Source organism: Mesoplodon bidens, assembly GCF_964165515.1.
Source record: "Mesoplodon bidens genome assembly, chromosome: 10".
Taxonomy (NCBI): domain Eukaryota; kingdom Metazoa; phylum Chordata; class Mammalia; order Artiodactyla; family Ziphiidae; genus Mesoplodon; species Mesoplodon bidens.
This window is the reverse complement of record NC_138172.1, coordinates 2,704,064-2,724,440: the sequence shown is the minus strand read 5'-3', so window position 1 is coordinate 2,724,440 and position 20,377 is coordinate 2,704,064. Positions and strand designations below refer to the sequence as shown.

At 51.3% G+C, this 20,377-nt stretch overlaps 1 protein-coding gene across 1 annotated transcript in view; it reads left to right on the top strand.

Moving 5' to 3' along the window:
- NUP210 (nucleoporin 210) overlaps positions 1-20,377 on the top strand; it is a 100,856-nt gene that overhangs the window by 28,048 nt on the left and 52,431 nt on the right. Inside the window, exons 7-13 of the mRNA XM_081246205.1 lie at positions 3,220-3,378; positions 3,927-3,995; positions 5,487-5,593; positions 6,461-6,601; positions 7,493-7,630; positions 8,596-8,751; positions 10,264-10,462. Coding sequence (XP_081102331.1) covers positions 3,220-3,378; positions 3,927-3,995; positions 5,487-5,593; positions 6,461-6,601; positions 7,493-7,630; positions 8,596-8,751; positions 10,264-10,462 — 969 coding nt within the window. The remainder of the gene's footprint in view (positions 1-3,219; positions 3,379-3,926; positions 3,996-5,486; positions 5,594-6,460; positions 6,602-7,492; positions 7,631-8,595; positions 8,752-10,263; positions 10,463-20,377) is intronic.

Below are 20,377 nucleotides of genomic sequence, written 5' to 3'. Positions count from 1 at the left end.
TTATGACCCAACAGCTCTGTGAGGTGGGTTTCATTAATACCCTGTTTTACGGACGAAGAAACCGAGACACAGAATGCCTGATAGTCACCAAGCTGTCGGGTCCTTGGCCTTAATCACTCCTGCAGGGTCGAGTGGTGCTGGGCCCCAGAGGAGCCCAAGAAGGGCTTTCTGTTCTCCCAGGGCAGGGCGGGTGGCCCCTTTGTGAGGGCAGATGAGGGCGGGGAGCTGTGCCCCCACCAGGGAGGTTAAAGGGCATTTAATAAAGAGGGGTTCAGAGCTTACCCTTTGGTGCATGGCCCAGATGGACAGCACATCCCAAGACACCCAGAGAACTTTGGGGTTTGCTCAGTGACCTACGGTAGAAGTCAAAGAACGGGGCACATGAAAGATATCCCCAGACAGGAAGTAGTTAAGCTGCCTCTCTTGCATCTGTGTGGTAATGAGATGGAAAACGCCTCCAAAAATAAACACACCTATGTGTCGGGTGCCGCAGGGCTGGAGTGGATTCCAGACAGATGCTCTAGGGGAACAGATGGGGGAGGGGCCTGCAAAGGTCCACCAAGAACAAGACATCCGGGTGGAAGCTCACTGTCCATTCGTTTTGATGGGTTGTGTTGTTTTGTTTTTTAATTGAGATACAATTCACATCACTGTCATTTTTAACTGGCTGCTAGACAGGAAAGTCAGGGGATGACATCATGAGAGGGAACATGAGTTTTGGCAAGCCCCTGTCTTGCACGGCATCCGCAGAAGGTTCAGAGAGTTACAGGTGAGAGGGCAGTTACCCCAAATTAGTTCTTCATATTTTCTTTCAGTCTTTCTTCCTTAAACATGTAATGTTCCTTCTTGCCTTCCGTATTTTTATTTCCCGACGTCTGCCTGCCTTCCTTTCTCTCGGGCCCGTTTTCGGAGTCCCTACCCTGTACTGCGGGCACTGCTGTGGGGCTGCAGTGGTCAGGGGGCTGCCCGGATTCCTCCCGCCTGGAGTTCTAGCGATGACCTGCAGACACCCCCGCCCGTGGGGCAGGGGAGGGAAGAGAGGGGCCTGGAGGAGGAGTGTCTGTGAGGCCATGGGCAGCGTTCCCAGCACGGAGAGGGGACACAGACTTCTCCCCTTGCTGCTCAGTGCCTGGTGCTGGCGTTGCTGATGTGCCCGGCCCAGTAACCAACCTATTAGACAGAACAAGATGTGGGGAGGACAAGCTGGCTGAGGGAGTCGATGTCTGAAAAGAACTCGGGTGACGGGAATGCTGGAAATTACTGGGATAAATTGTGCTGAGGTTGGAAAAAGGACGGATGTGGGACGGGTTCCTGCGTCCAAGACTCAGCTGGTAAAGGACCCATCGCACCCTGAGCCGTGGCCTCGCAGAGCGAGTGCGTGCTGGGCTGCCTGATGGGCTGGGCTCGGAGGCAGGGCAGTGGGCTGCTTGTCCTTCTGGGCTCGGACCCACCGCCCCCGGAGCTCCATGGTCCTCCCCGGACCCTGCATGGGGTGGGAGTTGGGGGTTCTGACAGAAGCACATCTGGGGGGTCAGCCAGGGTCGGGAGGGCTCAGAGACCGGGTCTCCTAGGAGAACGTGGGCCTCCTGGCCATGGGAGGACAGCCTACAGGGTGACCCATTACCTTCAGCGGGTGATAGCAGGGCTGCGTTGGGGCCCCAGGAGCAGCCTTCCTCTGCCTGTGGACAGACGGGGACCTTTCACATCCGCAAAGCCTTCATTGTTCAGTGCCTCTGAGAAGTAGTGAGGTCTTGCAATACAGGAGGTGTTGAAGGGCTTCCCTGGTGGCGCAGTGGTTGAGAGTCCGCCTGCCGATGCAGGGGACACAGGTTCGTGCCCCGGTCCGGGAAGATCCCACATGCCGCGGAGCGGCTGGGCCCGCGAGCCATGGCCGCTGAGCCTGCGCGTCCGGAGCCTGTGCTCCACAACGGGAGAGGCCACAACAGGGAGAGACCCGTGTACCGCAAAAAAAAAAAGAGGTGTTGAAGGGGTCCGCCAGACAAGCCCTCCTCTTCATCGCCTTCGGGCTTTGTAAATAGGGTTACATCATGTGGTGCAAGATCGTCCAGAGTCGGTCTATTTATTTCCTAAAAGGGCCCTTTTCATTTGCAGAATGTTAAACAAGGGAGGACACTAGTGATTCCTGAAGCAGCGCCGAGTAATGCTGCTCTCTGAGCAGTGGCATTACCTTATTATTTTATTATGACGTGTATCCTTGATGCACTGCTGCTGTGTTCTGATCACTGGGTACGTCGTCTATAAGAGTCTCAGCCCAGCATGGCTGGGCTTCCCCATTGGAGACCTGGAAGTGGGTTGTGTGGACTGGAAGGGCTTCTCAGTTCCAGGAAGTGTCAGAATCCCCTGCAGGGCCTGTGCAAATACAAAGTGCTGGCTGCCCCCACTACACCCCTCCTGCCCCATCCACCGAGTTTGGTTCAGCAGGTCTGGGATGGGGCCAGTTATTTGCGGTTTCCCAGGTGATGCTGATGGTCCAGGGAACACACTTTGAGAACCCTCTGTTCCAGGGCAAATTCTTGGGGACTTATTGGAACACACAACAGATACCCTAGCACAAGAGGTGGGCAAGTTGCCCCCCTTTCAGAATTCCTGGGAGTTTTGAAGGATGTTCTAGCTGAAACTCCTCCAGGATCTTTGTCCTGGGCGCCTCCCATGGCAGCCCCTGCCTGGGACCCAGTGGTGAGCAGGGAAGCTGTGTGTGGTCCTTGCATCCTGTCCCTGTCTCATGCAAGAGGGCTGGAACGGGGCCACAAACGCAGGCAGAGTGAGTGGGTTATTTGGAAACCCCCAAAGGACCCCTAGGTCCAGTGAGCCCCACCCTGGGCCCCTCGATGCAGAAGCAGAGTTCACTTGCTTCTGTGACGAACAGAAAAGGGTCTGATGTTGGTATCCTGCCAGCAGCTGGCAGTTTGAGTCACAGGCTGTGCTTAATTTTTTTTAAAAAAAAGCTGCTCATGGCATCCACAAAAAAGTGATTGCCTCTGAAAATTCATGGAGAGTGTCAGCTTTGTCCACAGGCATGGAGAATATTAAAATTTAAAGCACTGAAAAAAAATTAAGCAAAAAAAAAAAAAATCAAGCAGCTGTACTGACAGCAGGGTCCAGGGACTGGGGTGGGGGAAGGAGGTGACATTGATGTTTAACATCTCCTGTCTTTGCTCTCTCTCCCCTCTTTGTTCTTCTTTGTTTCTGGGTGGCCAGAACTCTCAATGCCCTCCGATCAGTACGAGCTACAGCTTCAGAACAACGTCTGGGGCCCCGAGGGAGACCCGGGCCGGCCCGTGGCAGTCTTGGCCCAGGACACATCGTTGGTCACCGCAGTGCAGCTGGGACAGAGCAGCCTGGTCCTCGGTCACAGGAGTATCCTTTCCCCGGGCAGCGCGCACGCATCTGCATGTCTTGCACAGGAGATGTGCTGTTTGGAAGTCAAGTCACTTTTCTCCCTGAAAGCTTGGCGAGGCTAAAAATAGCCCCGTTTTCTCTCAAGGTCTGAAAATCAGAAAGGACCAAAATCGTACCCCAGCTGAGTGGAATCGCTCACCTCTGGGGAGACTTGCTGGAGAGGTTTTGAGGTGAGGGGTGGTGGCTGGAGAGGAGCCCCCACCTCGCCTCCAGAACCTTCTCTGGTCTCATCTGAGGGGCCTGGCCGAGGCTGTTTCCACACCAGCGTGTGGGTTGTCATGTGTCCCCAACTTGTTTGCATGCCCCGGGTGGTCTCCAGGGTCCTTGCAGAGGGCCCCCTTTTGGAGTGGAGGAAGTGCCCTGTGGCCGCTGATTCTGGAAACGGCCTGTGCTGTGCGTGGCCTCGGGCCGGGACCTTCCCATCCCCTCTTCTCCCCACGTGATGTTGATGATAACGAAGCCGACGCCTGCCAGCTAGTTTATTTGTTCCTTAATTCAGAATCCAGGTATCCGCATGCAGGGCGCTTCCCGGTTACCCAATAGCACCATCTTCGTGGTGGAACCCGGGTACCTGGGTGAGTGTGGGCATCCTGGGTCGTTTGTGATTACAGGAGTTAAAAAGTCAAATAAAAGTAACAGCCCCCCAGGAAACGCTTCCCTCTGGCCAGCTCTGCCAGCGGGGAGGCCCGGGACGTCAGTGCTACCCTGCCTTTCCCGGGGCTGCCCCCCCAGCCCTTCCCCTGTCTGTGCACAGAATAAGCGGAGGGTAGACCACGGTCGGCTGGTGGCCAGCTCTGCAGGGAGAGAAACAGGATAGGGTAGAGTGGGGGAGGGCTCTGTCTTCTGGTTTTATACCAGGGCTCTGCCCAGACCTCACCATGGCTATGGACGTTTGGAAGATGCCTTGGCGGAAGAGAGGGGGAGGCTTGAGGCCGAGAGAGGAGGGGAGGAGTCCACAGCCATGGAGGACCTGGACGGGCACAGCCAGGGCCCAGGAGCTGCTGTAGAGACGACTCCTGGAAAGATGTCTGGACACACGTGTTCCCTGGGCCTGAGCCGCCTCTCCCGTTGGGCGCCCTGAGGTGGTTCGGGTGAGAGAGCTGTTGGCTGGGGCCCAGCAGCCCCCTGGTCCTCCTGTTGGCTGCTGAGTGAGACTGCTGTTGGGGGAGACCCATGTTGACGTGTAGTGGCCTCGGGCGGGGTGGCCCTGTGTGTCTTGGGAGCGCCATCTGCTCAGAACCCTTGGTACCTTCCATCTGCCTGGCACGTGCGGGGCACTGGAGTCCGGAGGAGGGAAGTGGGGGCCTTGTGCTTGGTTTTGCAGGGAGAGACCACTGCAAACAGGTGACAGGACAGTGGTAAAGAGTTAGTAAACGTGAGTGCAGTGGAAGGGCTTCTGGGAGATGGTGCTCGAGGCCGGCGTTTTCTCAGAAGCTGCTCTTGTGCGGGTTCGTCATCCTGGCAGAGGCACAGCTCAGGCGATGGTGTGGAGGTGGGAAGCACGTGGCGTTGCAGGGGTCAGCCAACAGCTGGCGGCATCGTGTGTGGGAACAGAGCTGGAGGCCTGGGAGGGCAGGGCCAGCTCACAGGGAGAGCGCTCAGAGTGTAGACCTACGGTGGATTCAGGGGGTAGACTCTCTGTGGATTCAGAGTATAGATTCACTGTGGGTTCAGCGTGCAGACTCACTGTGGATTCAGAGCATAGATCTACTATAGATTCAGAGCACAGACTCACAATGGACTCAGAGTGTAGACCTACTGTGGGTTCAGAGTGTAGGCTCACTGTGGGTCAGAGCCACCGTGGATAGGGTCAAGTTTGAATGGGCCCTGGAGCAGCCGGTGGGGAATGTTTGGTCCTTGTGCATCTGAGGTCAGCTCAGGTTCTGAGCGCTCAGGCCTGATATGGGCATTAGGTCTCACCGTCACGCACAGCTGGTTCCTCCCCGGAGGAGTGCAGAGGAATGGCTTTGGGGCCTCGGTGCTGACCAGGCCTGGTGCCATCCTCTCCCTCAGCCACAGGCCCCTGTGGCCTCAACGCTGAGGCTCTGCGCCTGCCTGTTTTGTAGGGTTCACAGTCCACCCTGGTGGCAGGTGGGTGCTCGAGACCGGCCGCCTGTACGAAATCACCGTCGAAGTGCTTGACAAGTCCGGCAACAAGGTCTACCTGTCGGATGTGAGTCCCCCTCTGGCCTGATGGAGTTGGGGGGTGGGGTGCCTCTCCTGGAGCAGCTGCCCAACGAGCAGCCCCCAAACACAGGGGGCCCTGAGCAGGCAGGCTGAGTTGGGGTGCTTCCTAGTGGTGCGGCTGGGTCCATGGGAGACACTGTCGTGGGACCCCTCGGGCATCTCAAGAGCCTGTAGCCTGTGAGTCTGCACCAGGGACCCCGCTTCCTACAGGGCTTCCTGCCCCTCCTCATTAGCCCGGGGACCTCACAGCACTGAGAATCCATCCTTCCCTACCCTGCAGAGCCTCAGGGCCAGGAATACCTGCAACCTGTCCAGAAGGCCCCTTGACTGAGGCCAAGCTCAGTAGCTTCCTGGCTCTGGAAAGAGCATCACAAATGGGCAGGTGGAGAGAAGTCTCGGCCGTGTTTGGTCCTTTGTGAGAAATTCCCAGGACCATGAGAATCTCCAGACCTTCCTTGTGGGGTCTGAGGTTTCAAGGAGGGGGCGAGGTTCCCCTTCAGCCTCTCTGCAGAAGCCACTGCCTTCCTTGCGTTAGTAGACAAAGGCTCGGTCGATCACCATTTTGGGTGAAATTAGCTCTAAGGGCTTTTGGTGTCCTTTTTTTTATTTGGTGGTTTTCTTGTTGGGACCGCAGGATCTGAGAGCCAACAGTAGCCTTCGGGCTCGCGAGCGCCAGGTCCTCGGGTCACAAGGGGAGGGCAGCCTGGGAGGGGTCAGAGCCCAGATCCAGGGCTTCGTGTAGTTCATCCCCCTGGCCTGGCTGCTGTTTTGGGGCCACACGGCTTCTTTCCTGCGTCCCAACGTCCCTGAGTTGTCCCGGAAGCTCCTCTCACCTTCCTGCCTCACCTTCCAGAACATCCAGATCGAAACCATGCTCCCTGCGGAGTTCTTTGAGGTTCTGGCTTCTTCCCAGAACGGGTCGTACCATCATGTCAGGGCGACAAAGAGGGGCCAGACGGCCATCGAGGCCGCCCTCACCTCCGTGGTGGACCAGGCAAGTTGGCGCCTCCCTCAGCCCTCCCCCCCCCCACCCCCGGGACCTTCGCAGATGGAAATGTCAAACCAGGCTGGACATGAGCCCAGGGCAGTTGGGACCCCAAGAGTGCACTGCTGTTGTGGGCACCACGGGGTTCCCTCCTGCTCTGGGCTCACAGTGGTGGTGTCTGGGGGTAGGGGGTTTGGCCTTTCCCTGTCCCCTGTGCTGGGCCAGAGCCCCTCTTCCTCTGCCCTTTGCTGGCCCCTGTAAAAGTGAGCCTGCATCTCTGGGGCTGGGGGTAGAATCCCTTGCTGGGAGCAGTGTTGGGCCCGTGTGTCCAGCCGTGCACTGACCAGGACCCATGAGCATCTCTTTGGCTGTTTTGGCTGCTTGGATCCTTCAAAGTTTTTAAATTTCCCCCTGTATTTAAAAGGCCATTCGGTTTCGGTGGGAGCCAATTTTACTGATTGGAAGCTTGGCGCGGGTGTTCTTATCTTCCTACCCCACCACGCACACCTCTCCCAGACCTGGCAGCGGCAGAAATGGCCTGTGAACCAGGCAGAGATTCCTACCAAAGTGACCACTTCTGTGCTGGGGGTTTTGGGCGAGTTGCTTTCATGCCCCATGACTAGATTTCCCTATCCGTAGAGTGGGGATAAACCACATGCATCTTGTCAGGGGTGCTGTGAGGATGTAGTCAAGCAGCATTTATTTCAGCAGCTGTTGCAGGGCCACCAAAAGCCATCTCCATGGAGATGGAGAAGGCCGCAGGGTACCTGGCATCTTCCTTCCCACTCCCCCACAACTGAAAAATCTACCCTGGAGACCAGTCCCCAGGGAGGGACGGGGGCCTGCTTGAGTGCTGACCTGGTTGTCATGGTGGCATACGGCACCCTCACCCCCTTGCAGGACGGAGGGGTCCACACGTTGCGGGTGCCTGTGTGGAACCAGCAGGAGGTGGAAATCCATGTCCCCATCACCCTCTATCCAAGCATCTTGACGTTTCCCTGGCAACCAAAGACGGGCGCCTATCAGTACACGATAAAGGTAACCGTGAGACCCCGTCTGGGTGCATTCCTTTGGGTGTTTCCATGGGGTTGGGGCTTTACGTCCATTCTGTTTCTGTTATAATTACGTTCTAGTGGTCAGGAGAGAATTCAAAATCAGAGTCTTTATGCTTTCTGTATTTTCTGAGGTTTCTATCACAGCAGTGTATTTTGGTAATTAGGAAAAAACCTTGAAAAATAGTAAAGAAAGCATGATAAAGAAAGTCCTGAACGCAGATTTAACTTCCACATGTGTTTCTTTTTGTAAAAAATTATTGTTTTCTGGAAACAGCGTAAAGATCTTTAGAGAAAAATTTGGAATTCGAGGGGAAGGTGTCTCCAACTCTGTCACATATAAGGTGTTCTTGGTCTTTGATGTTCACGTGCCCACCTGGCGTTAGTGGCGGGGCCTGATGCCCGTCAGGGCTAGAGCCCATGTGGCCTGCCCCGTCCCATCAGTCCTTGCTGTCTCACGGCAGTGAGGACAGGTGTCCTGTGTGTGTACTGGGACCCACTGCCTCTTCACTCAGGTGTGTCACCTTCTTGGCCCCTCTAGGGTCCTGGGATGGTGGCCCCTGGTCTGGAAGCCTCTGGGCTGTCCTTGACTTCACGGCAGATGACTCGGCGCGGGCAGGGGTCTATGTCAGGAGGGGGCAGGGAAGCCGAGTCCTGCACCCAGCTCTGGGGCGCGGGTCTTCCCATTCCAGCCTGAGCTCAGGAGGTGCCCCTGGGTCCGGGGGCCACTGTCATGGGCATATGCATACGCTTGTGTCAGCCACAAGGTCCCCAGAATATGAGGACCAGAAGGAGACAGGGTGGGGAGAGCGAGGGGCAGAGGCAGTGCCAGCCAGACGTTGGCTGATGCCACATGTCACCATGTGGTGGCGCGATGCCGACTGCGTGTGAGAGAGAGAGGGACCAAGGGACGGGCAGGTGGGCTGACCTGATCATGACTTCCCTCCCCAGGCCCACGGTGGGAGTGGGAACTTCAGCTGGTCTTCCTCGAGCTCTGTGGTTGCCACAGTCACCGTCAAGGGCGTGATGGCCACAGGCAGTGACACTGGCCTCAGTGTGATCCAGGCACATGATGTGCAGAACCCGCTACATTTCGGTGAGATGAAGGTGAGACCTTGGGCCAGGACGGCCGCGGGGAGGCTCGGGTGGTGGGCTGCAGCCACCGTCTTAACCAGCCTCAGGCTTAATTCAGAAACACCCTTTTGCCCTCGGTCTTGCACTTGGCTTTGGTGGTGGTGGTGAGAGCATCTAGTGTCAGGTCCAGCCCTGCCCCTGAGCTCACGGCCAATTCAGGAGATGGTCGTCCCATCCCACACCAGGCAGGGATGGAACCAGCCAGGTTTCTGGAAGGGAGACCAGAGGACACAGAGACACGAGGTATTCAAAGGAGTCATTCTAGAAGATTCCCCCAGCCTGAAAGCTATGAATCTCCCAAGTTGGAAGGGCCACTGGGCATGGGTTGTAAATTCACAGTGAAGGGAAAGCCCCCAGACTCCAAGAGACTGGCCCCATTCCTTTCCTCTGACTCCTGTTCAGGTCCAAGTCGGGAGTCCCTGCACGGGGACCCTACACCTTGTGTTCGTCCCAAGTGACGTGGGACCAACTCAGCAAAGGCCGAAGGTGGGAGTGGCCACCTGCAGCCGAGCATCTGCCAGCCCCACCTGGTGGCCTCCGGACCCCAACTCTTTCCTGAACGCCTGACCCTGATCTCAGCCTGTTTTATTACCTCATTTAGGGCTGAAATGAAAGCTCCATATGTAGTGCGTCCATCCCCAACCTTCTCCTACACTGTTTGGGACATTGACGTACACATTTTTCTCCTCTTTTTATTTCGATCCACACACCTACCTAAAGATCCATCTAACTCGTGTAAGGAAGGTTGTAACTGAGACCCCTTAACTGCAGCACAATTGTCAAGTATTTGGATAATCTGTGACCAGGTTGCCCCCTCCCTTGCCCCCAAGCTTCTTTATCGTAGTAAATGTGCCCCTGTCACCTGACTGCTCAGCTCAGAGCCTGAGGACAGTTCCTGAGCGTGTGTAGTGGTCAGAACCTGGCTTCCAGGGCCGCCTGCCTGGTCCAGACACCACCATGCTCCAGCCGGGCAGGCTCTTAACCTCCCGTGCCAGGTTCCTCATCAAGCAGACAGGTTGATAATAGAACCTTCTTAACAAGGAGGCTGAGAGGATTGGATGAGTTCATTCTGTTCTTGGAACAGAGCCTGGCGTGTGAGAAGTTTTGTGTGGTGTAAGTATTAGTGTTGTTGCTGGTGATGCCTCTCTAACCCTGCACACTCACCTTCTTTATGTCCCTCCAACGCGCTGAGCCGTATGTGCCTCAGGACCTTTGCGCAGACTGTCTCGTCTTCCCAGACCTTTGTCAGGCTACCTCTGACATGGCTACCAGGTCTGAGCTTCTACAGCACCTTCCCAGGGAGGCCTTCCCTGACGGCTCTGTCCTGAAGGTCTCCCCGCCCCCAGTACACACCATCGTGTCCCCCAAGCTCAGGCTTCTCACCGATGGGTCCTCAGTGCTTCTACACCAGGGTATCAGGAAAGCCGAGCAGCGGCTGTTCCTCCTGTGAGGAACCTGCCGACCGTGCACGCCCCTGTCCTCCAGGTGTACGTGATCGAGCCCAGTGGCATGGCGTTCGCCCCGTGCCCAGTGGAGGCCAGCGTGGGCCAGAGCCTGGAGCTGCCCCTGAGGATCCACGGCCTCATTCCCGGTGGGGCTGACGAGGTGGTCACGCTGAGCGACTGCTCCCACTTCGACTTGGCGGTGGAGATGGAGAACCAGGGCGTGTTCCAGCTGCTCCCAGGTAAAGCAGCACTGTGAGCGGCCGCCGGACGGCAGGGTCGGGGCCGACGGCCTGGGTTCTCAGCGTGGGCTGCCCCAGATTCCTAATTCAGGGGCTGCACCAGCAGCAGGGTCATAGCCTGAGAAATGGCACTTGTCCCCTTGTCCACCATCAGCAGTGGTCTGGTCTGGATCTTACTGCCATGTGATTGCATGTCACTCGGCTTTCTGAGCCTCAGTTTCCACATCTCTAAAATGGGTGTCATCCGAAGTAGAGGCTCATGTCACCCTGCCCGTTGCAGTGCCTGGAATGTGACACGTGCTCAGAATACACTGTAAATAGGGGTTCTGACGGGTTACAGAATTATAACACCTTAGTGACTGCACGGTCCATCCCTCCAGGGCCATCAAAGCCAGGCACCCACTGCAGGGCCGGGCAGTGATATTGGTGTTGATGGTGGCAGCTATGCTCAGCCACCGTCTTACGGGGTGTCAACCCTGCTGGGCATTGCGTGTGCACTTGGCATGCGTGACCTCACCAGGCGTCACAGCCACCGTGGGAAGAGGGGCTGTGGTTGGGTCACATGTCAGACGAAGAGACTGAGGCTGCGTTGCACTGCCCAAGGTCCCGTGAGGTTCCTGGGCCACGAGGGATATGGAGCTGGGTGTGTCTGACACTGACCCTGGAGTCTTAGTCCCCTGCTTCCCAGGGGAGTCAACCCAGGGAGTGCCCTCCGATTGCAGATGATGAAAACCAAGGACTGGCAGGGCTCTGGGCAGGGTTAGAGTGGGCGGGGAGCAGCATTCGCGGGCACGCCCGTGGGATGTGTGTGTACACAGTGGCCTGGCGTGGCGGAACCTGTCGAATCTGGAATCACGGGGGGCTTCGGGGGGCGTGGACCTCAGGGGCCAGAAGTGGGGGCCACCGCTGGTTTTGGAGCAGAGGAATGACCACGTGGTGCTGGCAGAGTTCAGGAAGCTGACAGCAGAGGGGTTTGCAGGCTCGCCTGTGGGGCCGAGCGGCTTTCCACGTCGCCACCGCGGGTGTCGGCACTCACGGAGCTGTTTGAGCGTGAAGCTGTCGGACGGCACAGAACGTCCCTGGACATCATCGCATTCACATCCTTCCCTGGAGGTGCTGCTGCATCCTCTCTGACTGTCCAGGAGAAACCGGGCTTTAAGGACTGTGTCCACAGTGACGCCACCGTTTAGGGTGGAAGCAAACATCAGTGTGGGAGAGAGAGGCCCACCAATGGCAGGAGATGCCCCTGGAGGGGCGTCCACAGGCTGCAGCCAGGAGGTCCCAGGGATAAAGGATAGTGGACAGGGTTTGGGTTCCACAGTCCCAGGTCCCAGCTCTGCCTTTGTCAGAATTCCTGGCGTGCCCTGCTCCAGATCTGTGCGTTTCTCCTGTGTAAATCTGACCTTAAGAGAAAAAGAACCCTAAAGAAATACTGACCTGCAGATAATTATGTGTGTGCGAAAGCGTTTAGGATGAAGTGTACTGATGCCTGCGGCTCATTTTTTTGTTTTTTCTTTAAGATTTTTTTGACGTGGACCATTTTTTAAAGTCTTTATTCAACTTGTTACAATATTGCTTCTGTTTTATGTTTTGGTTTTTTGCCCATGAGGCACGTGAGATCTTAGCTCGCCGACCAAGGATCGAACCCGCACCCCCTGAATTGGAAGGCGAAGTCTCAACCACTGGACTGCCAGGGAAGTCCCACGGCTCACTTTTCGAGGCATAAGAAAGTGGGATGGACTGATGGATGGGAAGGTGGTAGATAGATACGCAGCAGAGAAACAGAAACAAATGTTAGCTGCAGAATCTAGGGGACAGGCTTGCGGAGCTTCACAGCATGATTTCTTTCTAAATGTTTGGAAAGAAAACTATAAAATTCCACCAGAATGGCATTTTTTAAACAGGTGGAGAATACCAAGTATTGGCAGGGATGTAGTGCAGCTGTGAGTAGCAGTGTGACTCGACAGCCATTTTGGGAAGGAGAGTTGGCAAAAGTGACGAAAGCTGAACATAGGTGCTAAGGACCCGAGGTGAAATCCTGCACTCCTTGGGACACACCCAACAAAAATGCTGAAATATGCCCCCCAAAGAAACGCCACACGTGCTCAGAATAGCACGATGCATCCCTCATGGCCCCACGTGGCCCCAGGAGTGTCGCCAGGCTCCTGGCTCCGCGTCCTCTTGCTCTGCATTTAAATGCAGGGAGTGCAGTCTGCCCTTCCTCAGCCGTCCAAAAGGGGTCACGCTGGGCTCACTTTCCTGTGATGCTTCTTGCCCGGCAGCCTGAAACGTAGATGCTTTCTGATAAAGTTCGAGAATCTCCTAGCCACCTGCTGCTGGTTCTGGCTGCCAGAGCACGAGGCTGGGGTCCCAGCGTCACGGTGCCCAGGAGGGTCCCGCCCTGGGGGCGTGTGGCTTTCTCTGAGGCTCCAGTGTGGCAGCTGGTGCTGTGGGTGGAGGGGAGGCCCCGGGCCCCGCCGCAGGGCTGGGCTGGAGGTGGTGGTCCTCGCCTCCAGGCTGGCTGGGGGACTGGCGGGCTCTCTGGCCTCTGCCCTGACTCCTGGTCCTCCTGAGGCCGCCCACTTGCTCCCCGTACAGCCGCGTGGGGACGCGAGGCTCCTCTGCCCGTGAACTCACACTGGGGCCCAAGTCTGCAGCTGTCGTGTCCATCTCATCCTCAAACAGGAGGTATCCTGGCTCAGGTCCCAGGCTCGATCCCCTCCTGGTGGCCGTGCTGCAGGGCGGAGACCAGCTGCCCATGTGCCCCGGGTCTCCGTCTGTCCTGCGGCCGTGGTCCTGTAAATGGTCCAACAGGTCTCCTCCGGTCAGTCACCTCGGATAACTTTATGATGTTGGGTGATTTAAAACCTTCATGCTGTGGACTTCATGGAAAAGTGCCTGGAGGCTGGAGGAGCTCTGCTGAGTTTCCTTAAGACCCTGATGGCCATCTGGGCCAATGTCACCTTGGCGAAGCTACCTCGGCCAGTGGTCCTGAGGAGCCTGGAACAGTCCATACGAGCCTCCTTGTCAGCAGGGAGGCCTCAGTGAGGCCCTGCACTAACTATACTGACAATGCTAGCAATGCTAACTAGTACTAACTAGTGATACTAACAAAGCTATGCTTACTAACTATGGTAATAAATAGTAACTACACTAACTATGGTAGCTGTACCAACAATTCTAACTATACTAAAATACTAAGAAAAAGAATTTAAGATAAAATGAGAAAAAGAGCAAAGAAAATTTTTTAAAAAGAAAATAAAGAAAAAGAAAAGAGTAGAGGAAAAATGAAAAAAATAAACAAAATGGGGGGGTGAGTGGAACAAGCCAACTCTGGGTCCAAGGCCATCAGGTCACCAAAGGCAGCTTCCTGGGCTATAAGGACCAAAAACCTGGGTCTATCAGGGACTTCTATAGGTTTTCTGTAAATACATTACAGTGGCACCTTATGAGGTCAGAGCAAGAAACGGACCAGTCACAGATGGGGATAAAGTACAGTGGTTTTCTCACTGATTGGTCTCAAGACACCTTTACTCTTAAAATAAAAGGACATAAAGAGCTTTTTGTTTATGTGGGTTATTAGAGATTGATATATACTTTATTCGAAATTAAAACTGTAGGATAATTCAGTGCCTTTTCATTTCTAGTTTGAAAATGTGTAATAATTTTGGCTTTTAAAGACCTTATAATATCAACACTTGAAATGTTGAATTCCTTTTCCTTAAACTCTGGTCTCAAAATAATACTACAACTCAACTGATATCATGACACTATAGAAAAATGCTCTGTTGCATAAGACACGATAAGTATCTTTATTATTTTTGTTATTATGTCGAATACATAGTATTTGAAAACCTGGGATGTTGAGAGGTGATTCCAGACTTCCCCTTGTGGAGCTCACAATCCAACTAACCCACACAGAGGAAACAATTAGAATATAATTTAAATAGGAATTCATTGGCCCCAAATTTTCCTTTGTGCTATGTATTTTTTTGAAAAAGCCTTACTGGCACAAGGATAGAGGCAAGAAAATAACAGGAGGAATATTTAGTCTCTTTGGGAGTTAAAGGAAGCTACTATTAAAGAGCTTTTAAAACAACCCAAAGACACCTACTTACCTACAAAGAATTGATGTTCTAATTACAAATGATTATTATCTATTCCAGCGGCTCACCGAGCAGTCCAGTAAGATAAAGTGAACCATTTTGCTGGTCCGGAAAATACTGGAGTCTGGAAACAATTGATCTAGGGATTAAACGAGGAAAACACAACTGCCTTCTGTTTGCCTAGCTCTCTGCAATGATTCCTATAACAAGTAACTCAGCAAGGACCGCTTGGCTTGAGCAAAGCTAGACCTGGAATCCAGGTGTTCTCTGTGTGGTCCTTCCGGCTACACCTGTGGGCCATCCCTGTGCAATTAAAGAGCGATTCTTCACCAGAAAAAACCCAAAAAAAACACGGGGGGGGGAATGCATTTACATCAATTCTAAGAACTGTCCGCTCCAGGAAGTAATGCATATGAAGAAACGGCATGGAAGATGAGTAGAGACCTGGCCTGGGTGTGGAGGTACATTGTTAGCATCTGTAGAGCTGAGAGGAAGTTAGCTTTCATCTGATTTTCTCCAGTAAGATCAGGAGATTTCTCATCAGAAACCTTGGAGGCCAGATGGCGTGGGCTTGATGTATTATTCAAAGTGTTGCAGGAAAAAAGCTGTCAACCCAGAATCCTACATCTGACAAAACTGTCCTTCAAAACTGAGGGAGAAATTTAGACTTTCCCAGATGAACCAAAGCTGAGCAACCTTTACCACCAGACCTGGCTGCAACAAGGGGCATCCTTCAGGTTGAAATGAAGGACAAAGCCCCATGAAGAAATTAAGTAAATACACAGATGATTAGAAAAGCTGGTGCTACTGTAACTTCAGTTGGTAGCTCCACTGTTTGTTTTCTACTTGATTTAAGAGACTAATGTATTTTTAAAACACAGTCTGTTTTTGGACACACGATGCATAAAGGTGTAATTCTGTGACATCAGTAACTGAAAGGGGGTGGGGTCAGAGCTGTACAGGAGCAGAGTTTTTATATGTTATTGAAGTTAAGCTGGTATAACTTGGCATTAGACCATTATAACTTTAGGATGTTAAGTGTAATCCTATGGTAACCAGAAAGAAAATAGCCATAGAATATACACAATAGGAAATGAGAAGGGCAGTAGAATGATTCACTACAAAAAATCAGCTAAGAGCAAAAGAAGATGGCCATGCAGGAAATGAGGGACAAAAGAGCCAAAAGGCATACAGAAAACAAACACCAGAGTAAAAGAAATGTCTTTAGTAATTATTTTAACTGTAAATGGATTAAACTCTCCGAACAAAAGGCAGATTAGTAGAATGGATAAAAATGTATGATCCCGCCATGCTATCTATAAGAGACTCATTTTAGTTCCAAAGACACAAAGAAGTTGGGACTTCCTGGTGGTGCAGTGGTTAAGAATCTGCCTGCCAGTGCCGGGGACATGGGTTCCAGCCCTGGTCCGGGAAGATCCCACACACCGCGGAGCAACTAAGCCTGTGTGCCACAACTAGTGAGCCTGTGCTCTACAGCTCGCGAGCCACAACTACTGAAACCTGTGCGCCTACAGCCCGTGCTCCTCAATAAGAGAAGCCACCGCAATGAGTAGCCCACGCACCACAACAAAGAGTAGCCCCGCTCGCCACAACTAGAGAAAGCCCACGCATAGCAACGAACGCCCAATGCAGCCAAAAATAAAAAATAAATTTAAAAAAAGACACAAAATTTGAACATGAAAGGATTGAAAAAGACAGTCCATGCCACGCAAACAGTAACCGTAAGAGAGCATGGTGGTTATACTAACATCACACAAATAGAGTTTAAATCAGAAATTGTTACAAGAGACAAAGAAAACACTGTATATTCAGTACAGCTGGAAGATAAAACTGTAAACATTTTCACTCCTAATGACAGATCATCAAGATATATGAAGCAAAAATGGGCATAACTGAGGGAGAAATAGTCGGTTCTAAATAATAGTGGAGCTTTCAATACCCCACTCTCAGGGATGGATAGAACAACCACAGAGAGGACAAGTGAGGAAGTAGAGGACTTGAACAACACAGTGAACCAACCAGATCTAAGACACACGCGACCCTACCCACCAACACAACACACAAGTGCACGTGGGGCCTTCTCCAGGACAGACCACGTGTCAGAGTACAACTTATGTCTTAGCAGATTTTCAAAGATAGATGTCATACAAGGTATCTTCTCCAACCACAGTGGGATGAACTTAGAAATCAGTAACAGAGGAAAAGTGGGAAATTCACAAATTTGTGTAAATTACACAACACACTCAAAAGAACCTTATACCAAAGAATAAATCACAAGGGAAATGAGAAAATACTTAGAGATGAAGGCAAATGAAACAGGACATACCAAACTTAGCAGTGCTAAGAGGGTAATTTATAGTTATAAATGCTTACACTAAAAAACAAGATCACAGATCAATAACCTAACTTTATGCAACTTGGGGAACTAAAAAAATAAGAACAAATTAAACCCAAAGCTAGCAGAAGGAAGCTGACAATAAAGATTAGAGCAGAGATAAAATAGAGAATAGGAAAGCAATAAAGAAAACAAAACCCAAAGTAGGTGCTTTGGAAAGATTAGCAAAGTTGGCAGACTGTTAGCTAGACTGACTAAGAAAAAAAGGGAGACAAATTATTAAAATAGAAGTGAACACGGAGACATTATCACTGACTGGAGAAATAAAAAGGATTATGAGCAATTGTACCCTAACGAATTGGATAACCTGGATAATATGACAAATTCTTAGAAATACAAAACCTGCCTAGACCGAGTCACAAAGAAATAGAAAATCTGGATAGCCTCATTACTAGCAAGGTAACTGGATCAGTAATTAAAAGCTTCCTGACAAAGAAAATCCTTGGACCTGATGGCTTCACAGGTGAATTAAAGAACTAACACTTATCCTTCTTCTAAAAAATTAGAGGGAACGCTTCCTAACTCATTCTGTGAAGCTAGCGTTATCCTGATACCAAAGCCAGACAAAGATACTACAAGAAAAGTACAGACCAATATCCCTTATGCACGTGGATGGACAAATTCTCAACAAAATACTAGCAAACTACATTCAGCAGCGTATTTAAAGGATTAAACACCATGTACAGGTATTTATTCCTGGAATGCATTGTTTCAGTAGTCTAAAACTGATGTGATACGCCACATTAACAGAATGTACGAAGAAAACCGCATGATTATCTCAATTGATGCAGAAAAATCAGTTGACCAATCTCAAAACATTTTTATGGTAAAATCATCCTACAAACTGGGAATAGAAGGAAACTACATGAACATAATAAAAGCCATATAAGAAAAAGCCACAGCTAACATCATGCTCCACGGTGAATGGCTGAAAGCTTTTATTTACCCTAAGATCAGGAACAAGACAAGGTTGCCTGCTATCACCACTTCAACATAATACTGGAAGTCTAGCCAGAGCTATTAAGCAAGAAAAGGAAATGAAAGACCCAAAATTGGAAAGGAAGATGTAAACTTATCTGTTTGCAAATAACATGATCTTATATGTGAAAACCCTCAAGCTTCCACCACAAAAACTTAGGTGTAAAATGAATTCAGAAAAATAGCATTCATATGGAATCTCAAAGGATCCGGAATAGCAAAAACAATGCTGAAAAAAGAACAAACTTGGAGATCTCACTCTTCCCATTTTCAGGACTTATTACAAGTTACAGTAATCAAAACAGAGTGGCATTTGCACAGACTTACAGTCCAATGGAATAGAATAGAGAGCCCAGAAAATACTCTGTGTGATACTATAATGACAGATACATGTCCTTACACATTTGTGAAAACCCACAGTATGCACACCACCAAGAGGGAGCCCTAATATGAACTGTGGACTTCCGGTGACTGTGATGTGTCAGTGTAGGAGCGTCAGTCGTAACAAGTGTACCACTTTGGGAGAAGATGTTGATAATGGGGGAGGCTGTGTATATATGAGGGTAGGGAGTACGTAGGACATCTCTGTGCCTTTCTCTTAATTTTTCTGTGAACCGAAAACTGCTCTAAAAAAGTTAAAAATAAAAGGCAACCTATGGAATGGAGAAAATATTTGCAAATCATATGTCTGATATGGGGTTTATACCTAGAATATATGGGACTTCCCTGGTGGCTCAGTGGTTAACAATCTGCCTGCGAATGCAGGGAACATGGGTTCGATCCCTGGTCTGGGAAGATCCCACATGCCGTGGAGCAGCTAAGCCCATGCGTCACAACTACTGAGCCTGCAGTCTAGAGCCCACGAGCCACAACTCCTGAGCCCGTGTTCCACAACTACTGAAGCCCAGACATCTAGAACCGGCGCTTCGCAACAAGAGAAGCCACCGCAAGAAGCCCGCACACCACAACGAAGAGTAGCCCCCACTCGCCGCAACTAGAGAAAGCCCGTGCGCAGCAACGAAGACCCAATGCAGCCATAAATAAATAAATAAATCGATTTATAGAATATATAAAGAACTCCTACAAGTTGACAATAATAAAACAAATAACCTAATGAAAAAAATGGATGAAGGACTTGAATAGACATTGCTCTAAAGATGATATACAAATGGCCAACCAGTATATGAAAAGATCATCTCTAATCATGATATAAATTTAGCATCTCTAATCATGATATAAATTCAAATTAACACCACAGTGAGATACCACCTAAACCCCTTCAGGATGGCTCCTACCAAAAAGACAGAAAAAAAAACAAGTGTTGGTGAGGATGTGGAGATATTAAAACCCTTGTGCTCTGTTGGTGGGAATGTAAAATGGTGCAGTCACTGTAGAAAACAGTATGGAGGGTCATGAAAAAATTAAACATGGGGGACTTCCCTGGTGGTCCAGTGATAAAGAATCCGCCTTCCAACACAGGCAACGCGAGTTCGATCCCTGGTCGGGGAACTAAGATCCCACATGCCCTGAGACAACTAAGCCCGCGTGCAATGACTACTGAGCTTGCGGGCCTCTATGAGAGAGCGTGCATGCCACAAACTACAGAGCCCATGTGCCCTGGAGCCTGGTGCCACAACTAGAGAGAGAAGCCCGCACGCCACAACTAGAGAGAAGCCTGCATGCCGCAATGAAAGATCCCGCGTGCCTCAACGAAGATCCCGTGTGCCAAAACTAAGACCTGATGCAGCCAAGAAAATAAAGAAAAAAACAGTAAACATGGAACCACTATATGATCCAGCAATCCCATTTCTGGGCATATACCCAAAATAATTGCTAGCAGAATCTTGATGAAATACTTGTATGTCCATGTTTATAGCAGCATTAATTCATGTAGACAGAGAGTTGAATGGTGGTTGCCAGGGGCTGGAGGGGGTGAGGGATGGGAAGTCATATTTAATGGGTTCAGAGTTTCAGTTTTGCGAGATGAGGAGTGGTCTAGAGATGGGTGGTGGTTCACAACAGTGTGAATGTACCTAATGCCACTGAACCGGAAACGTTGTTACCATGGTAAAAGTTTATGTTAATGTGTATTTTACCAGATTTTTTTTTTTTTTTTGCGGTACGCGGGCCTCTCACTGTTGTGGCCTCTCCCGTTGCGGAGCACAGGCTCCGGACGCGCAGGCTCAGCGGCCATGGCTCACGGGCCTAGCCGCTCCGTGGCATGTGGGATCTTCCCGGACCGGGGCACGAACCCGTGTCCCCTGCATCGGCAGGTGGACTCTCAACCACTGTGCCACCAGGGAAGCCCCAGAATTTTTTTTAATTAATAAAAGATGGAAAATATTTACCAAGGATTGACAGGGATGATTCACTGCCACTAGAGGCAGCGTAAGTCCATCAGCCATTTTGGGAAAG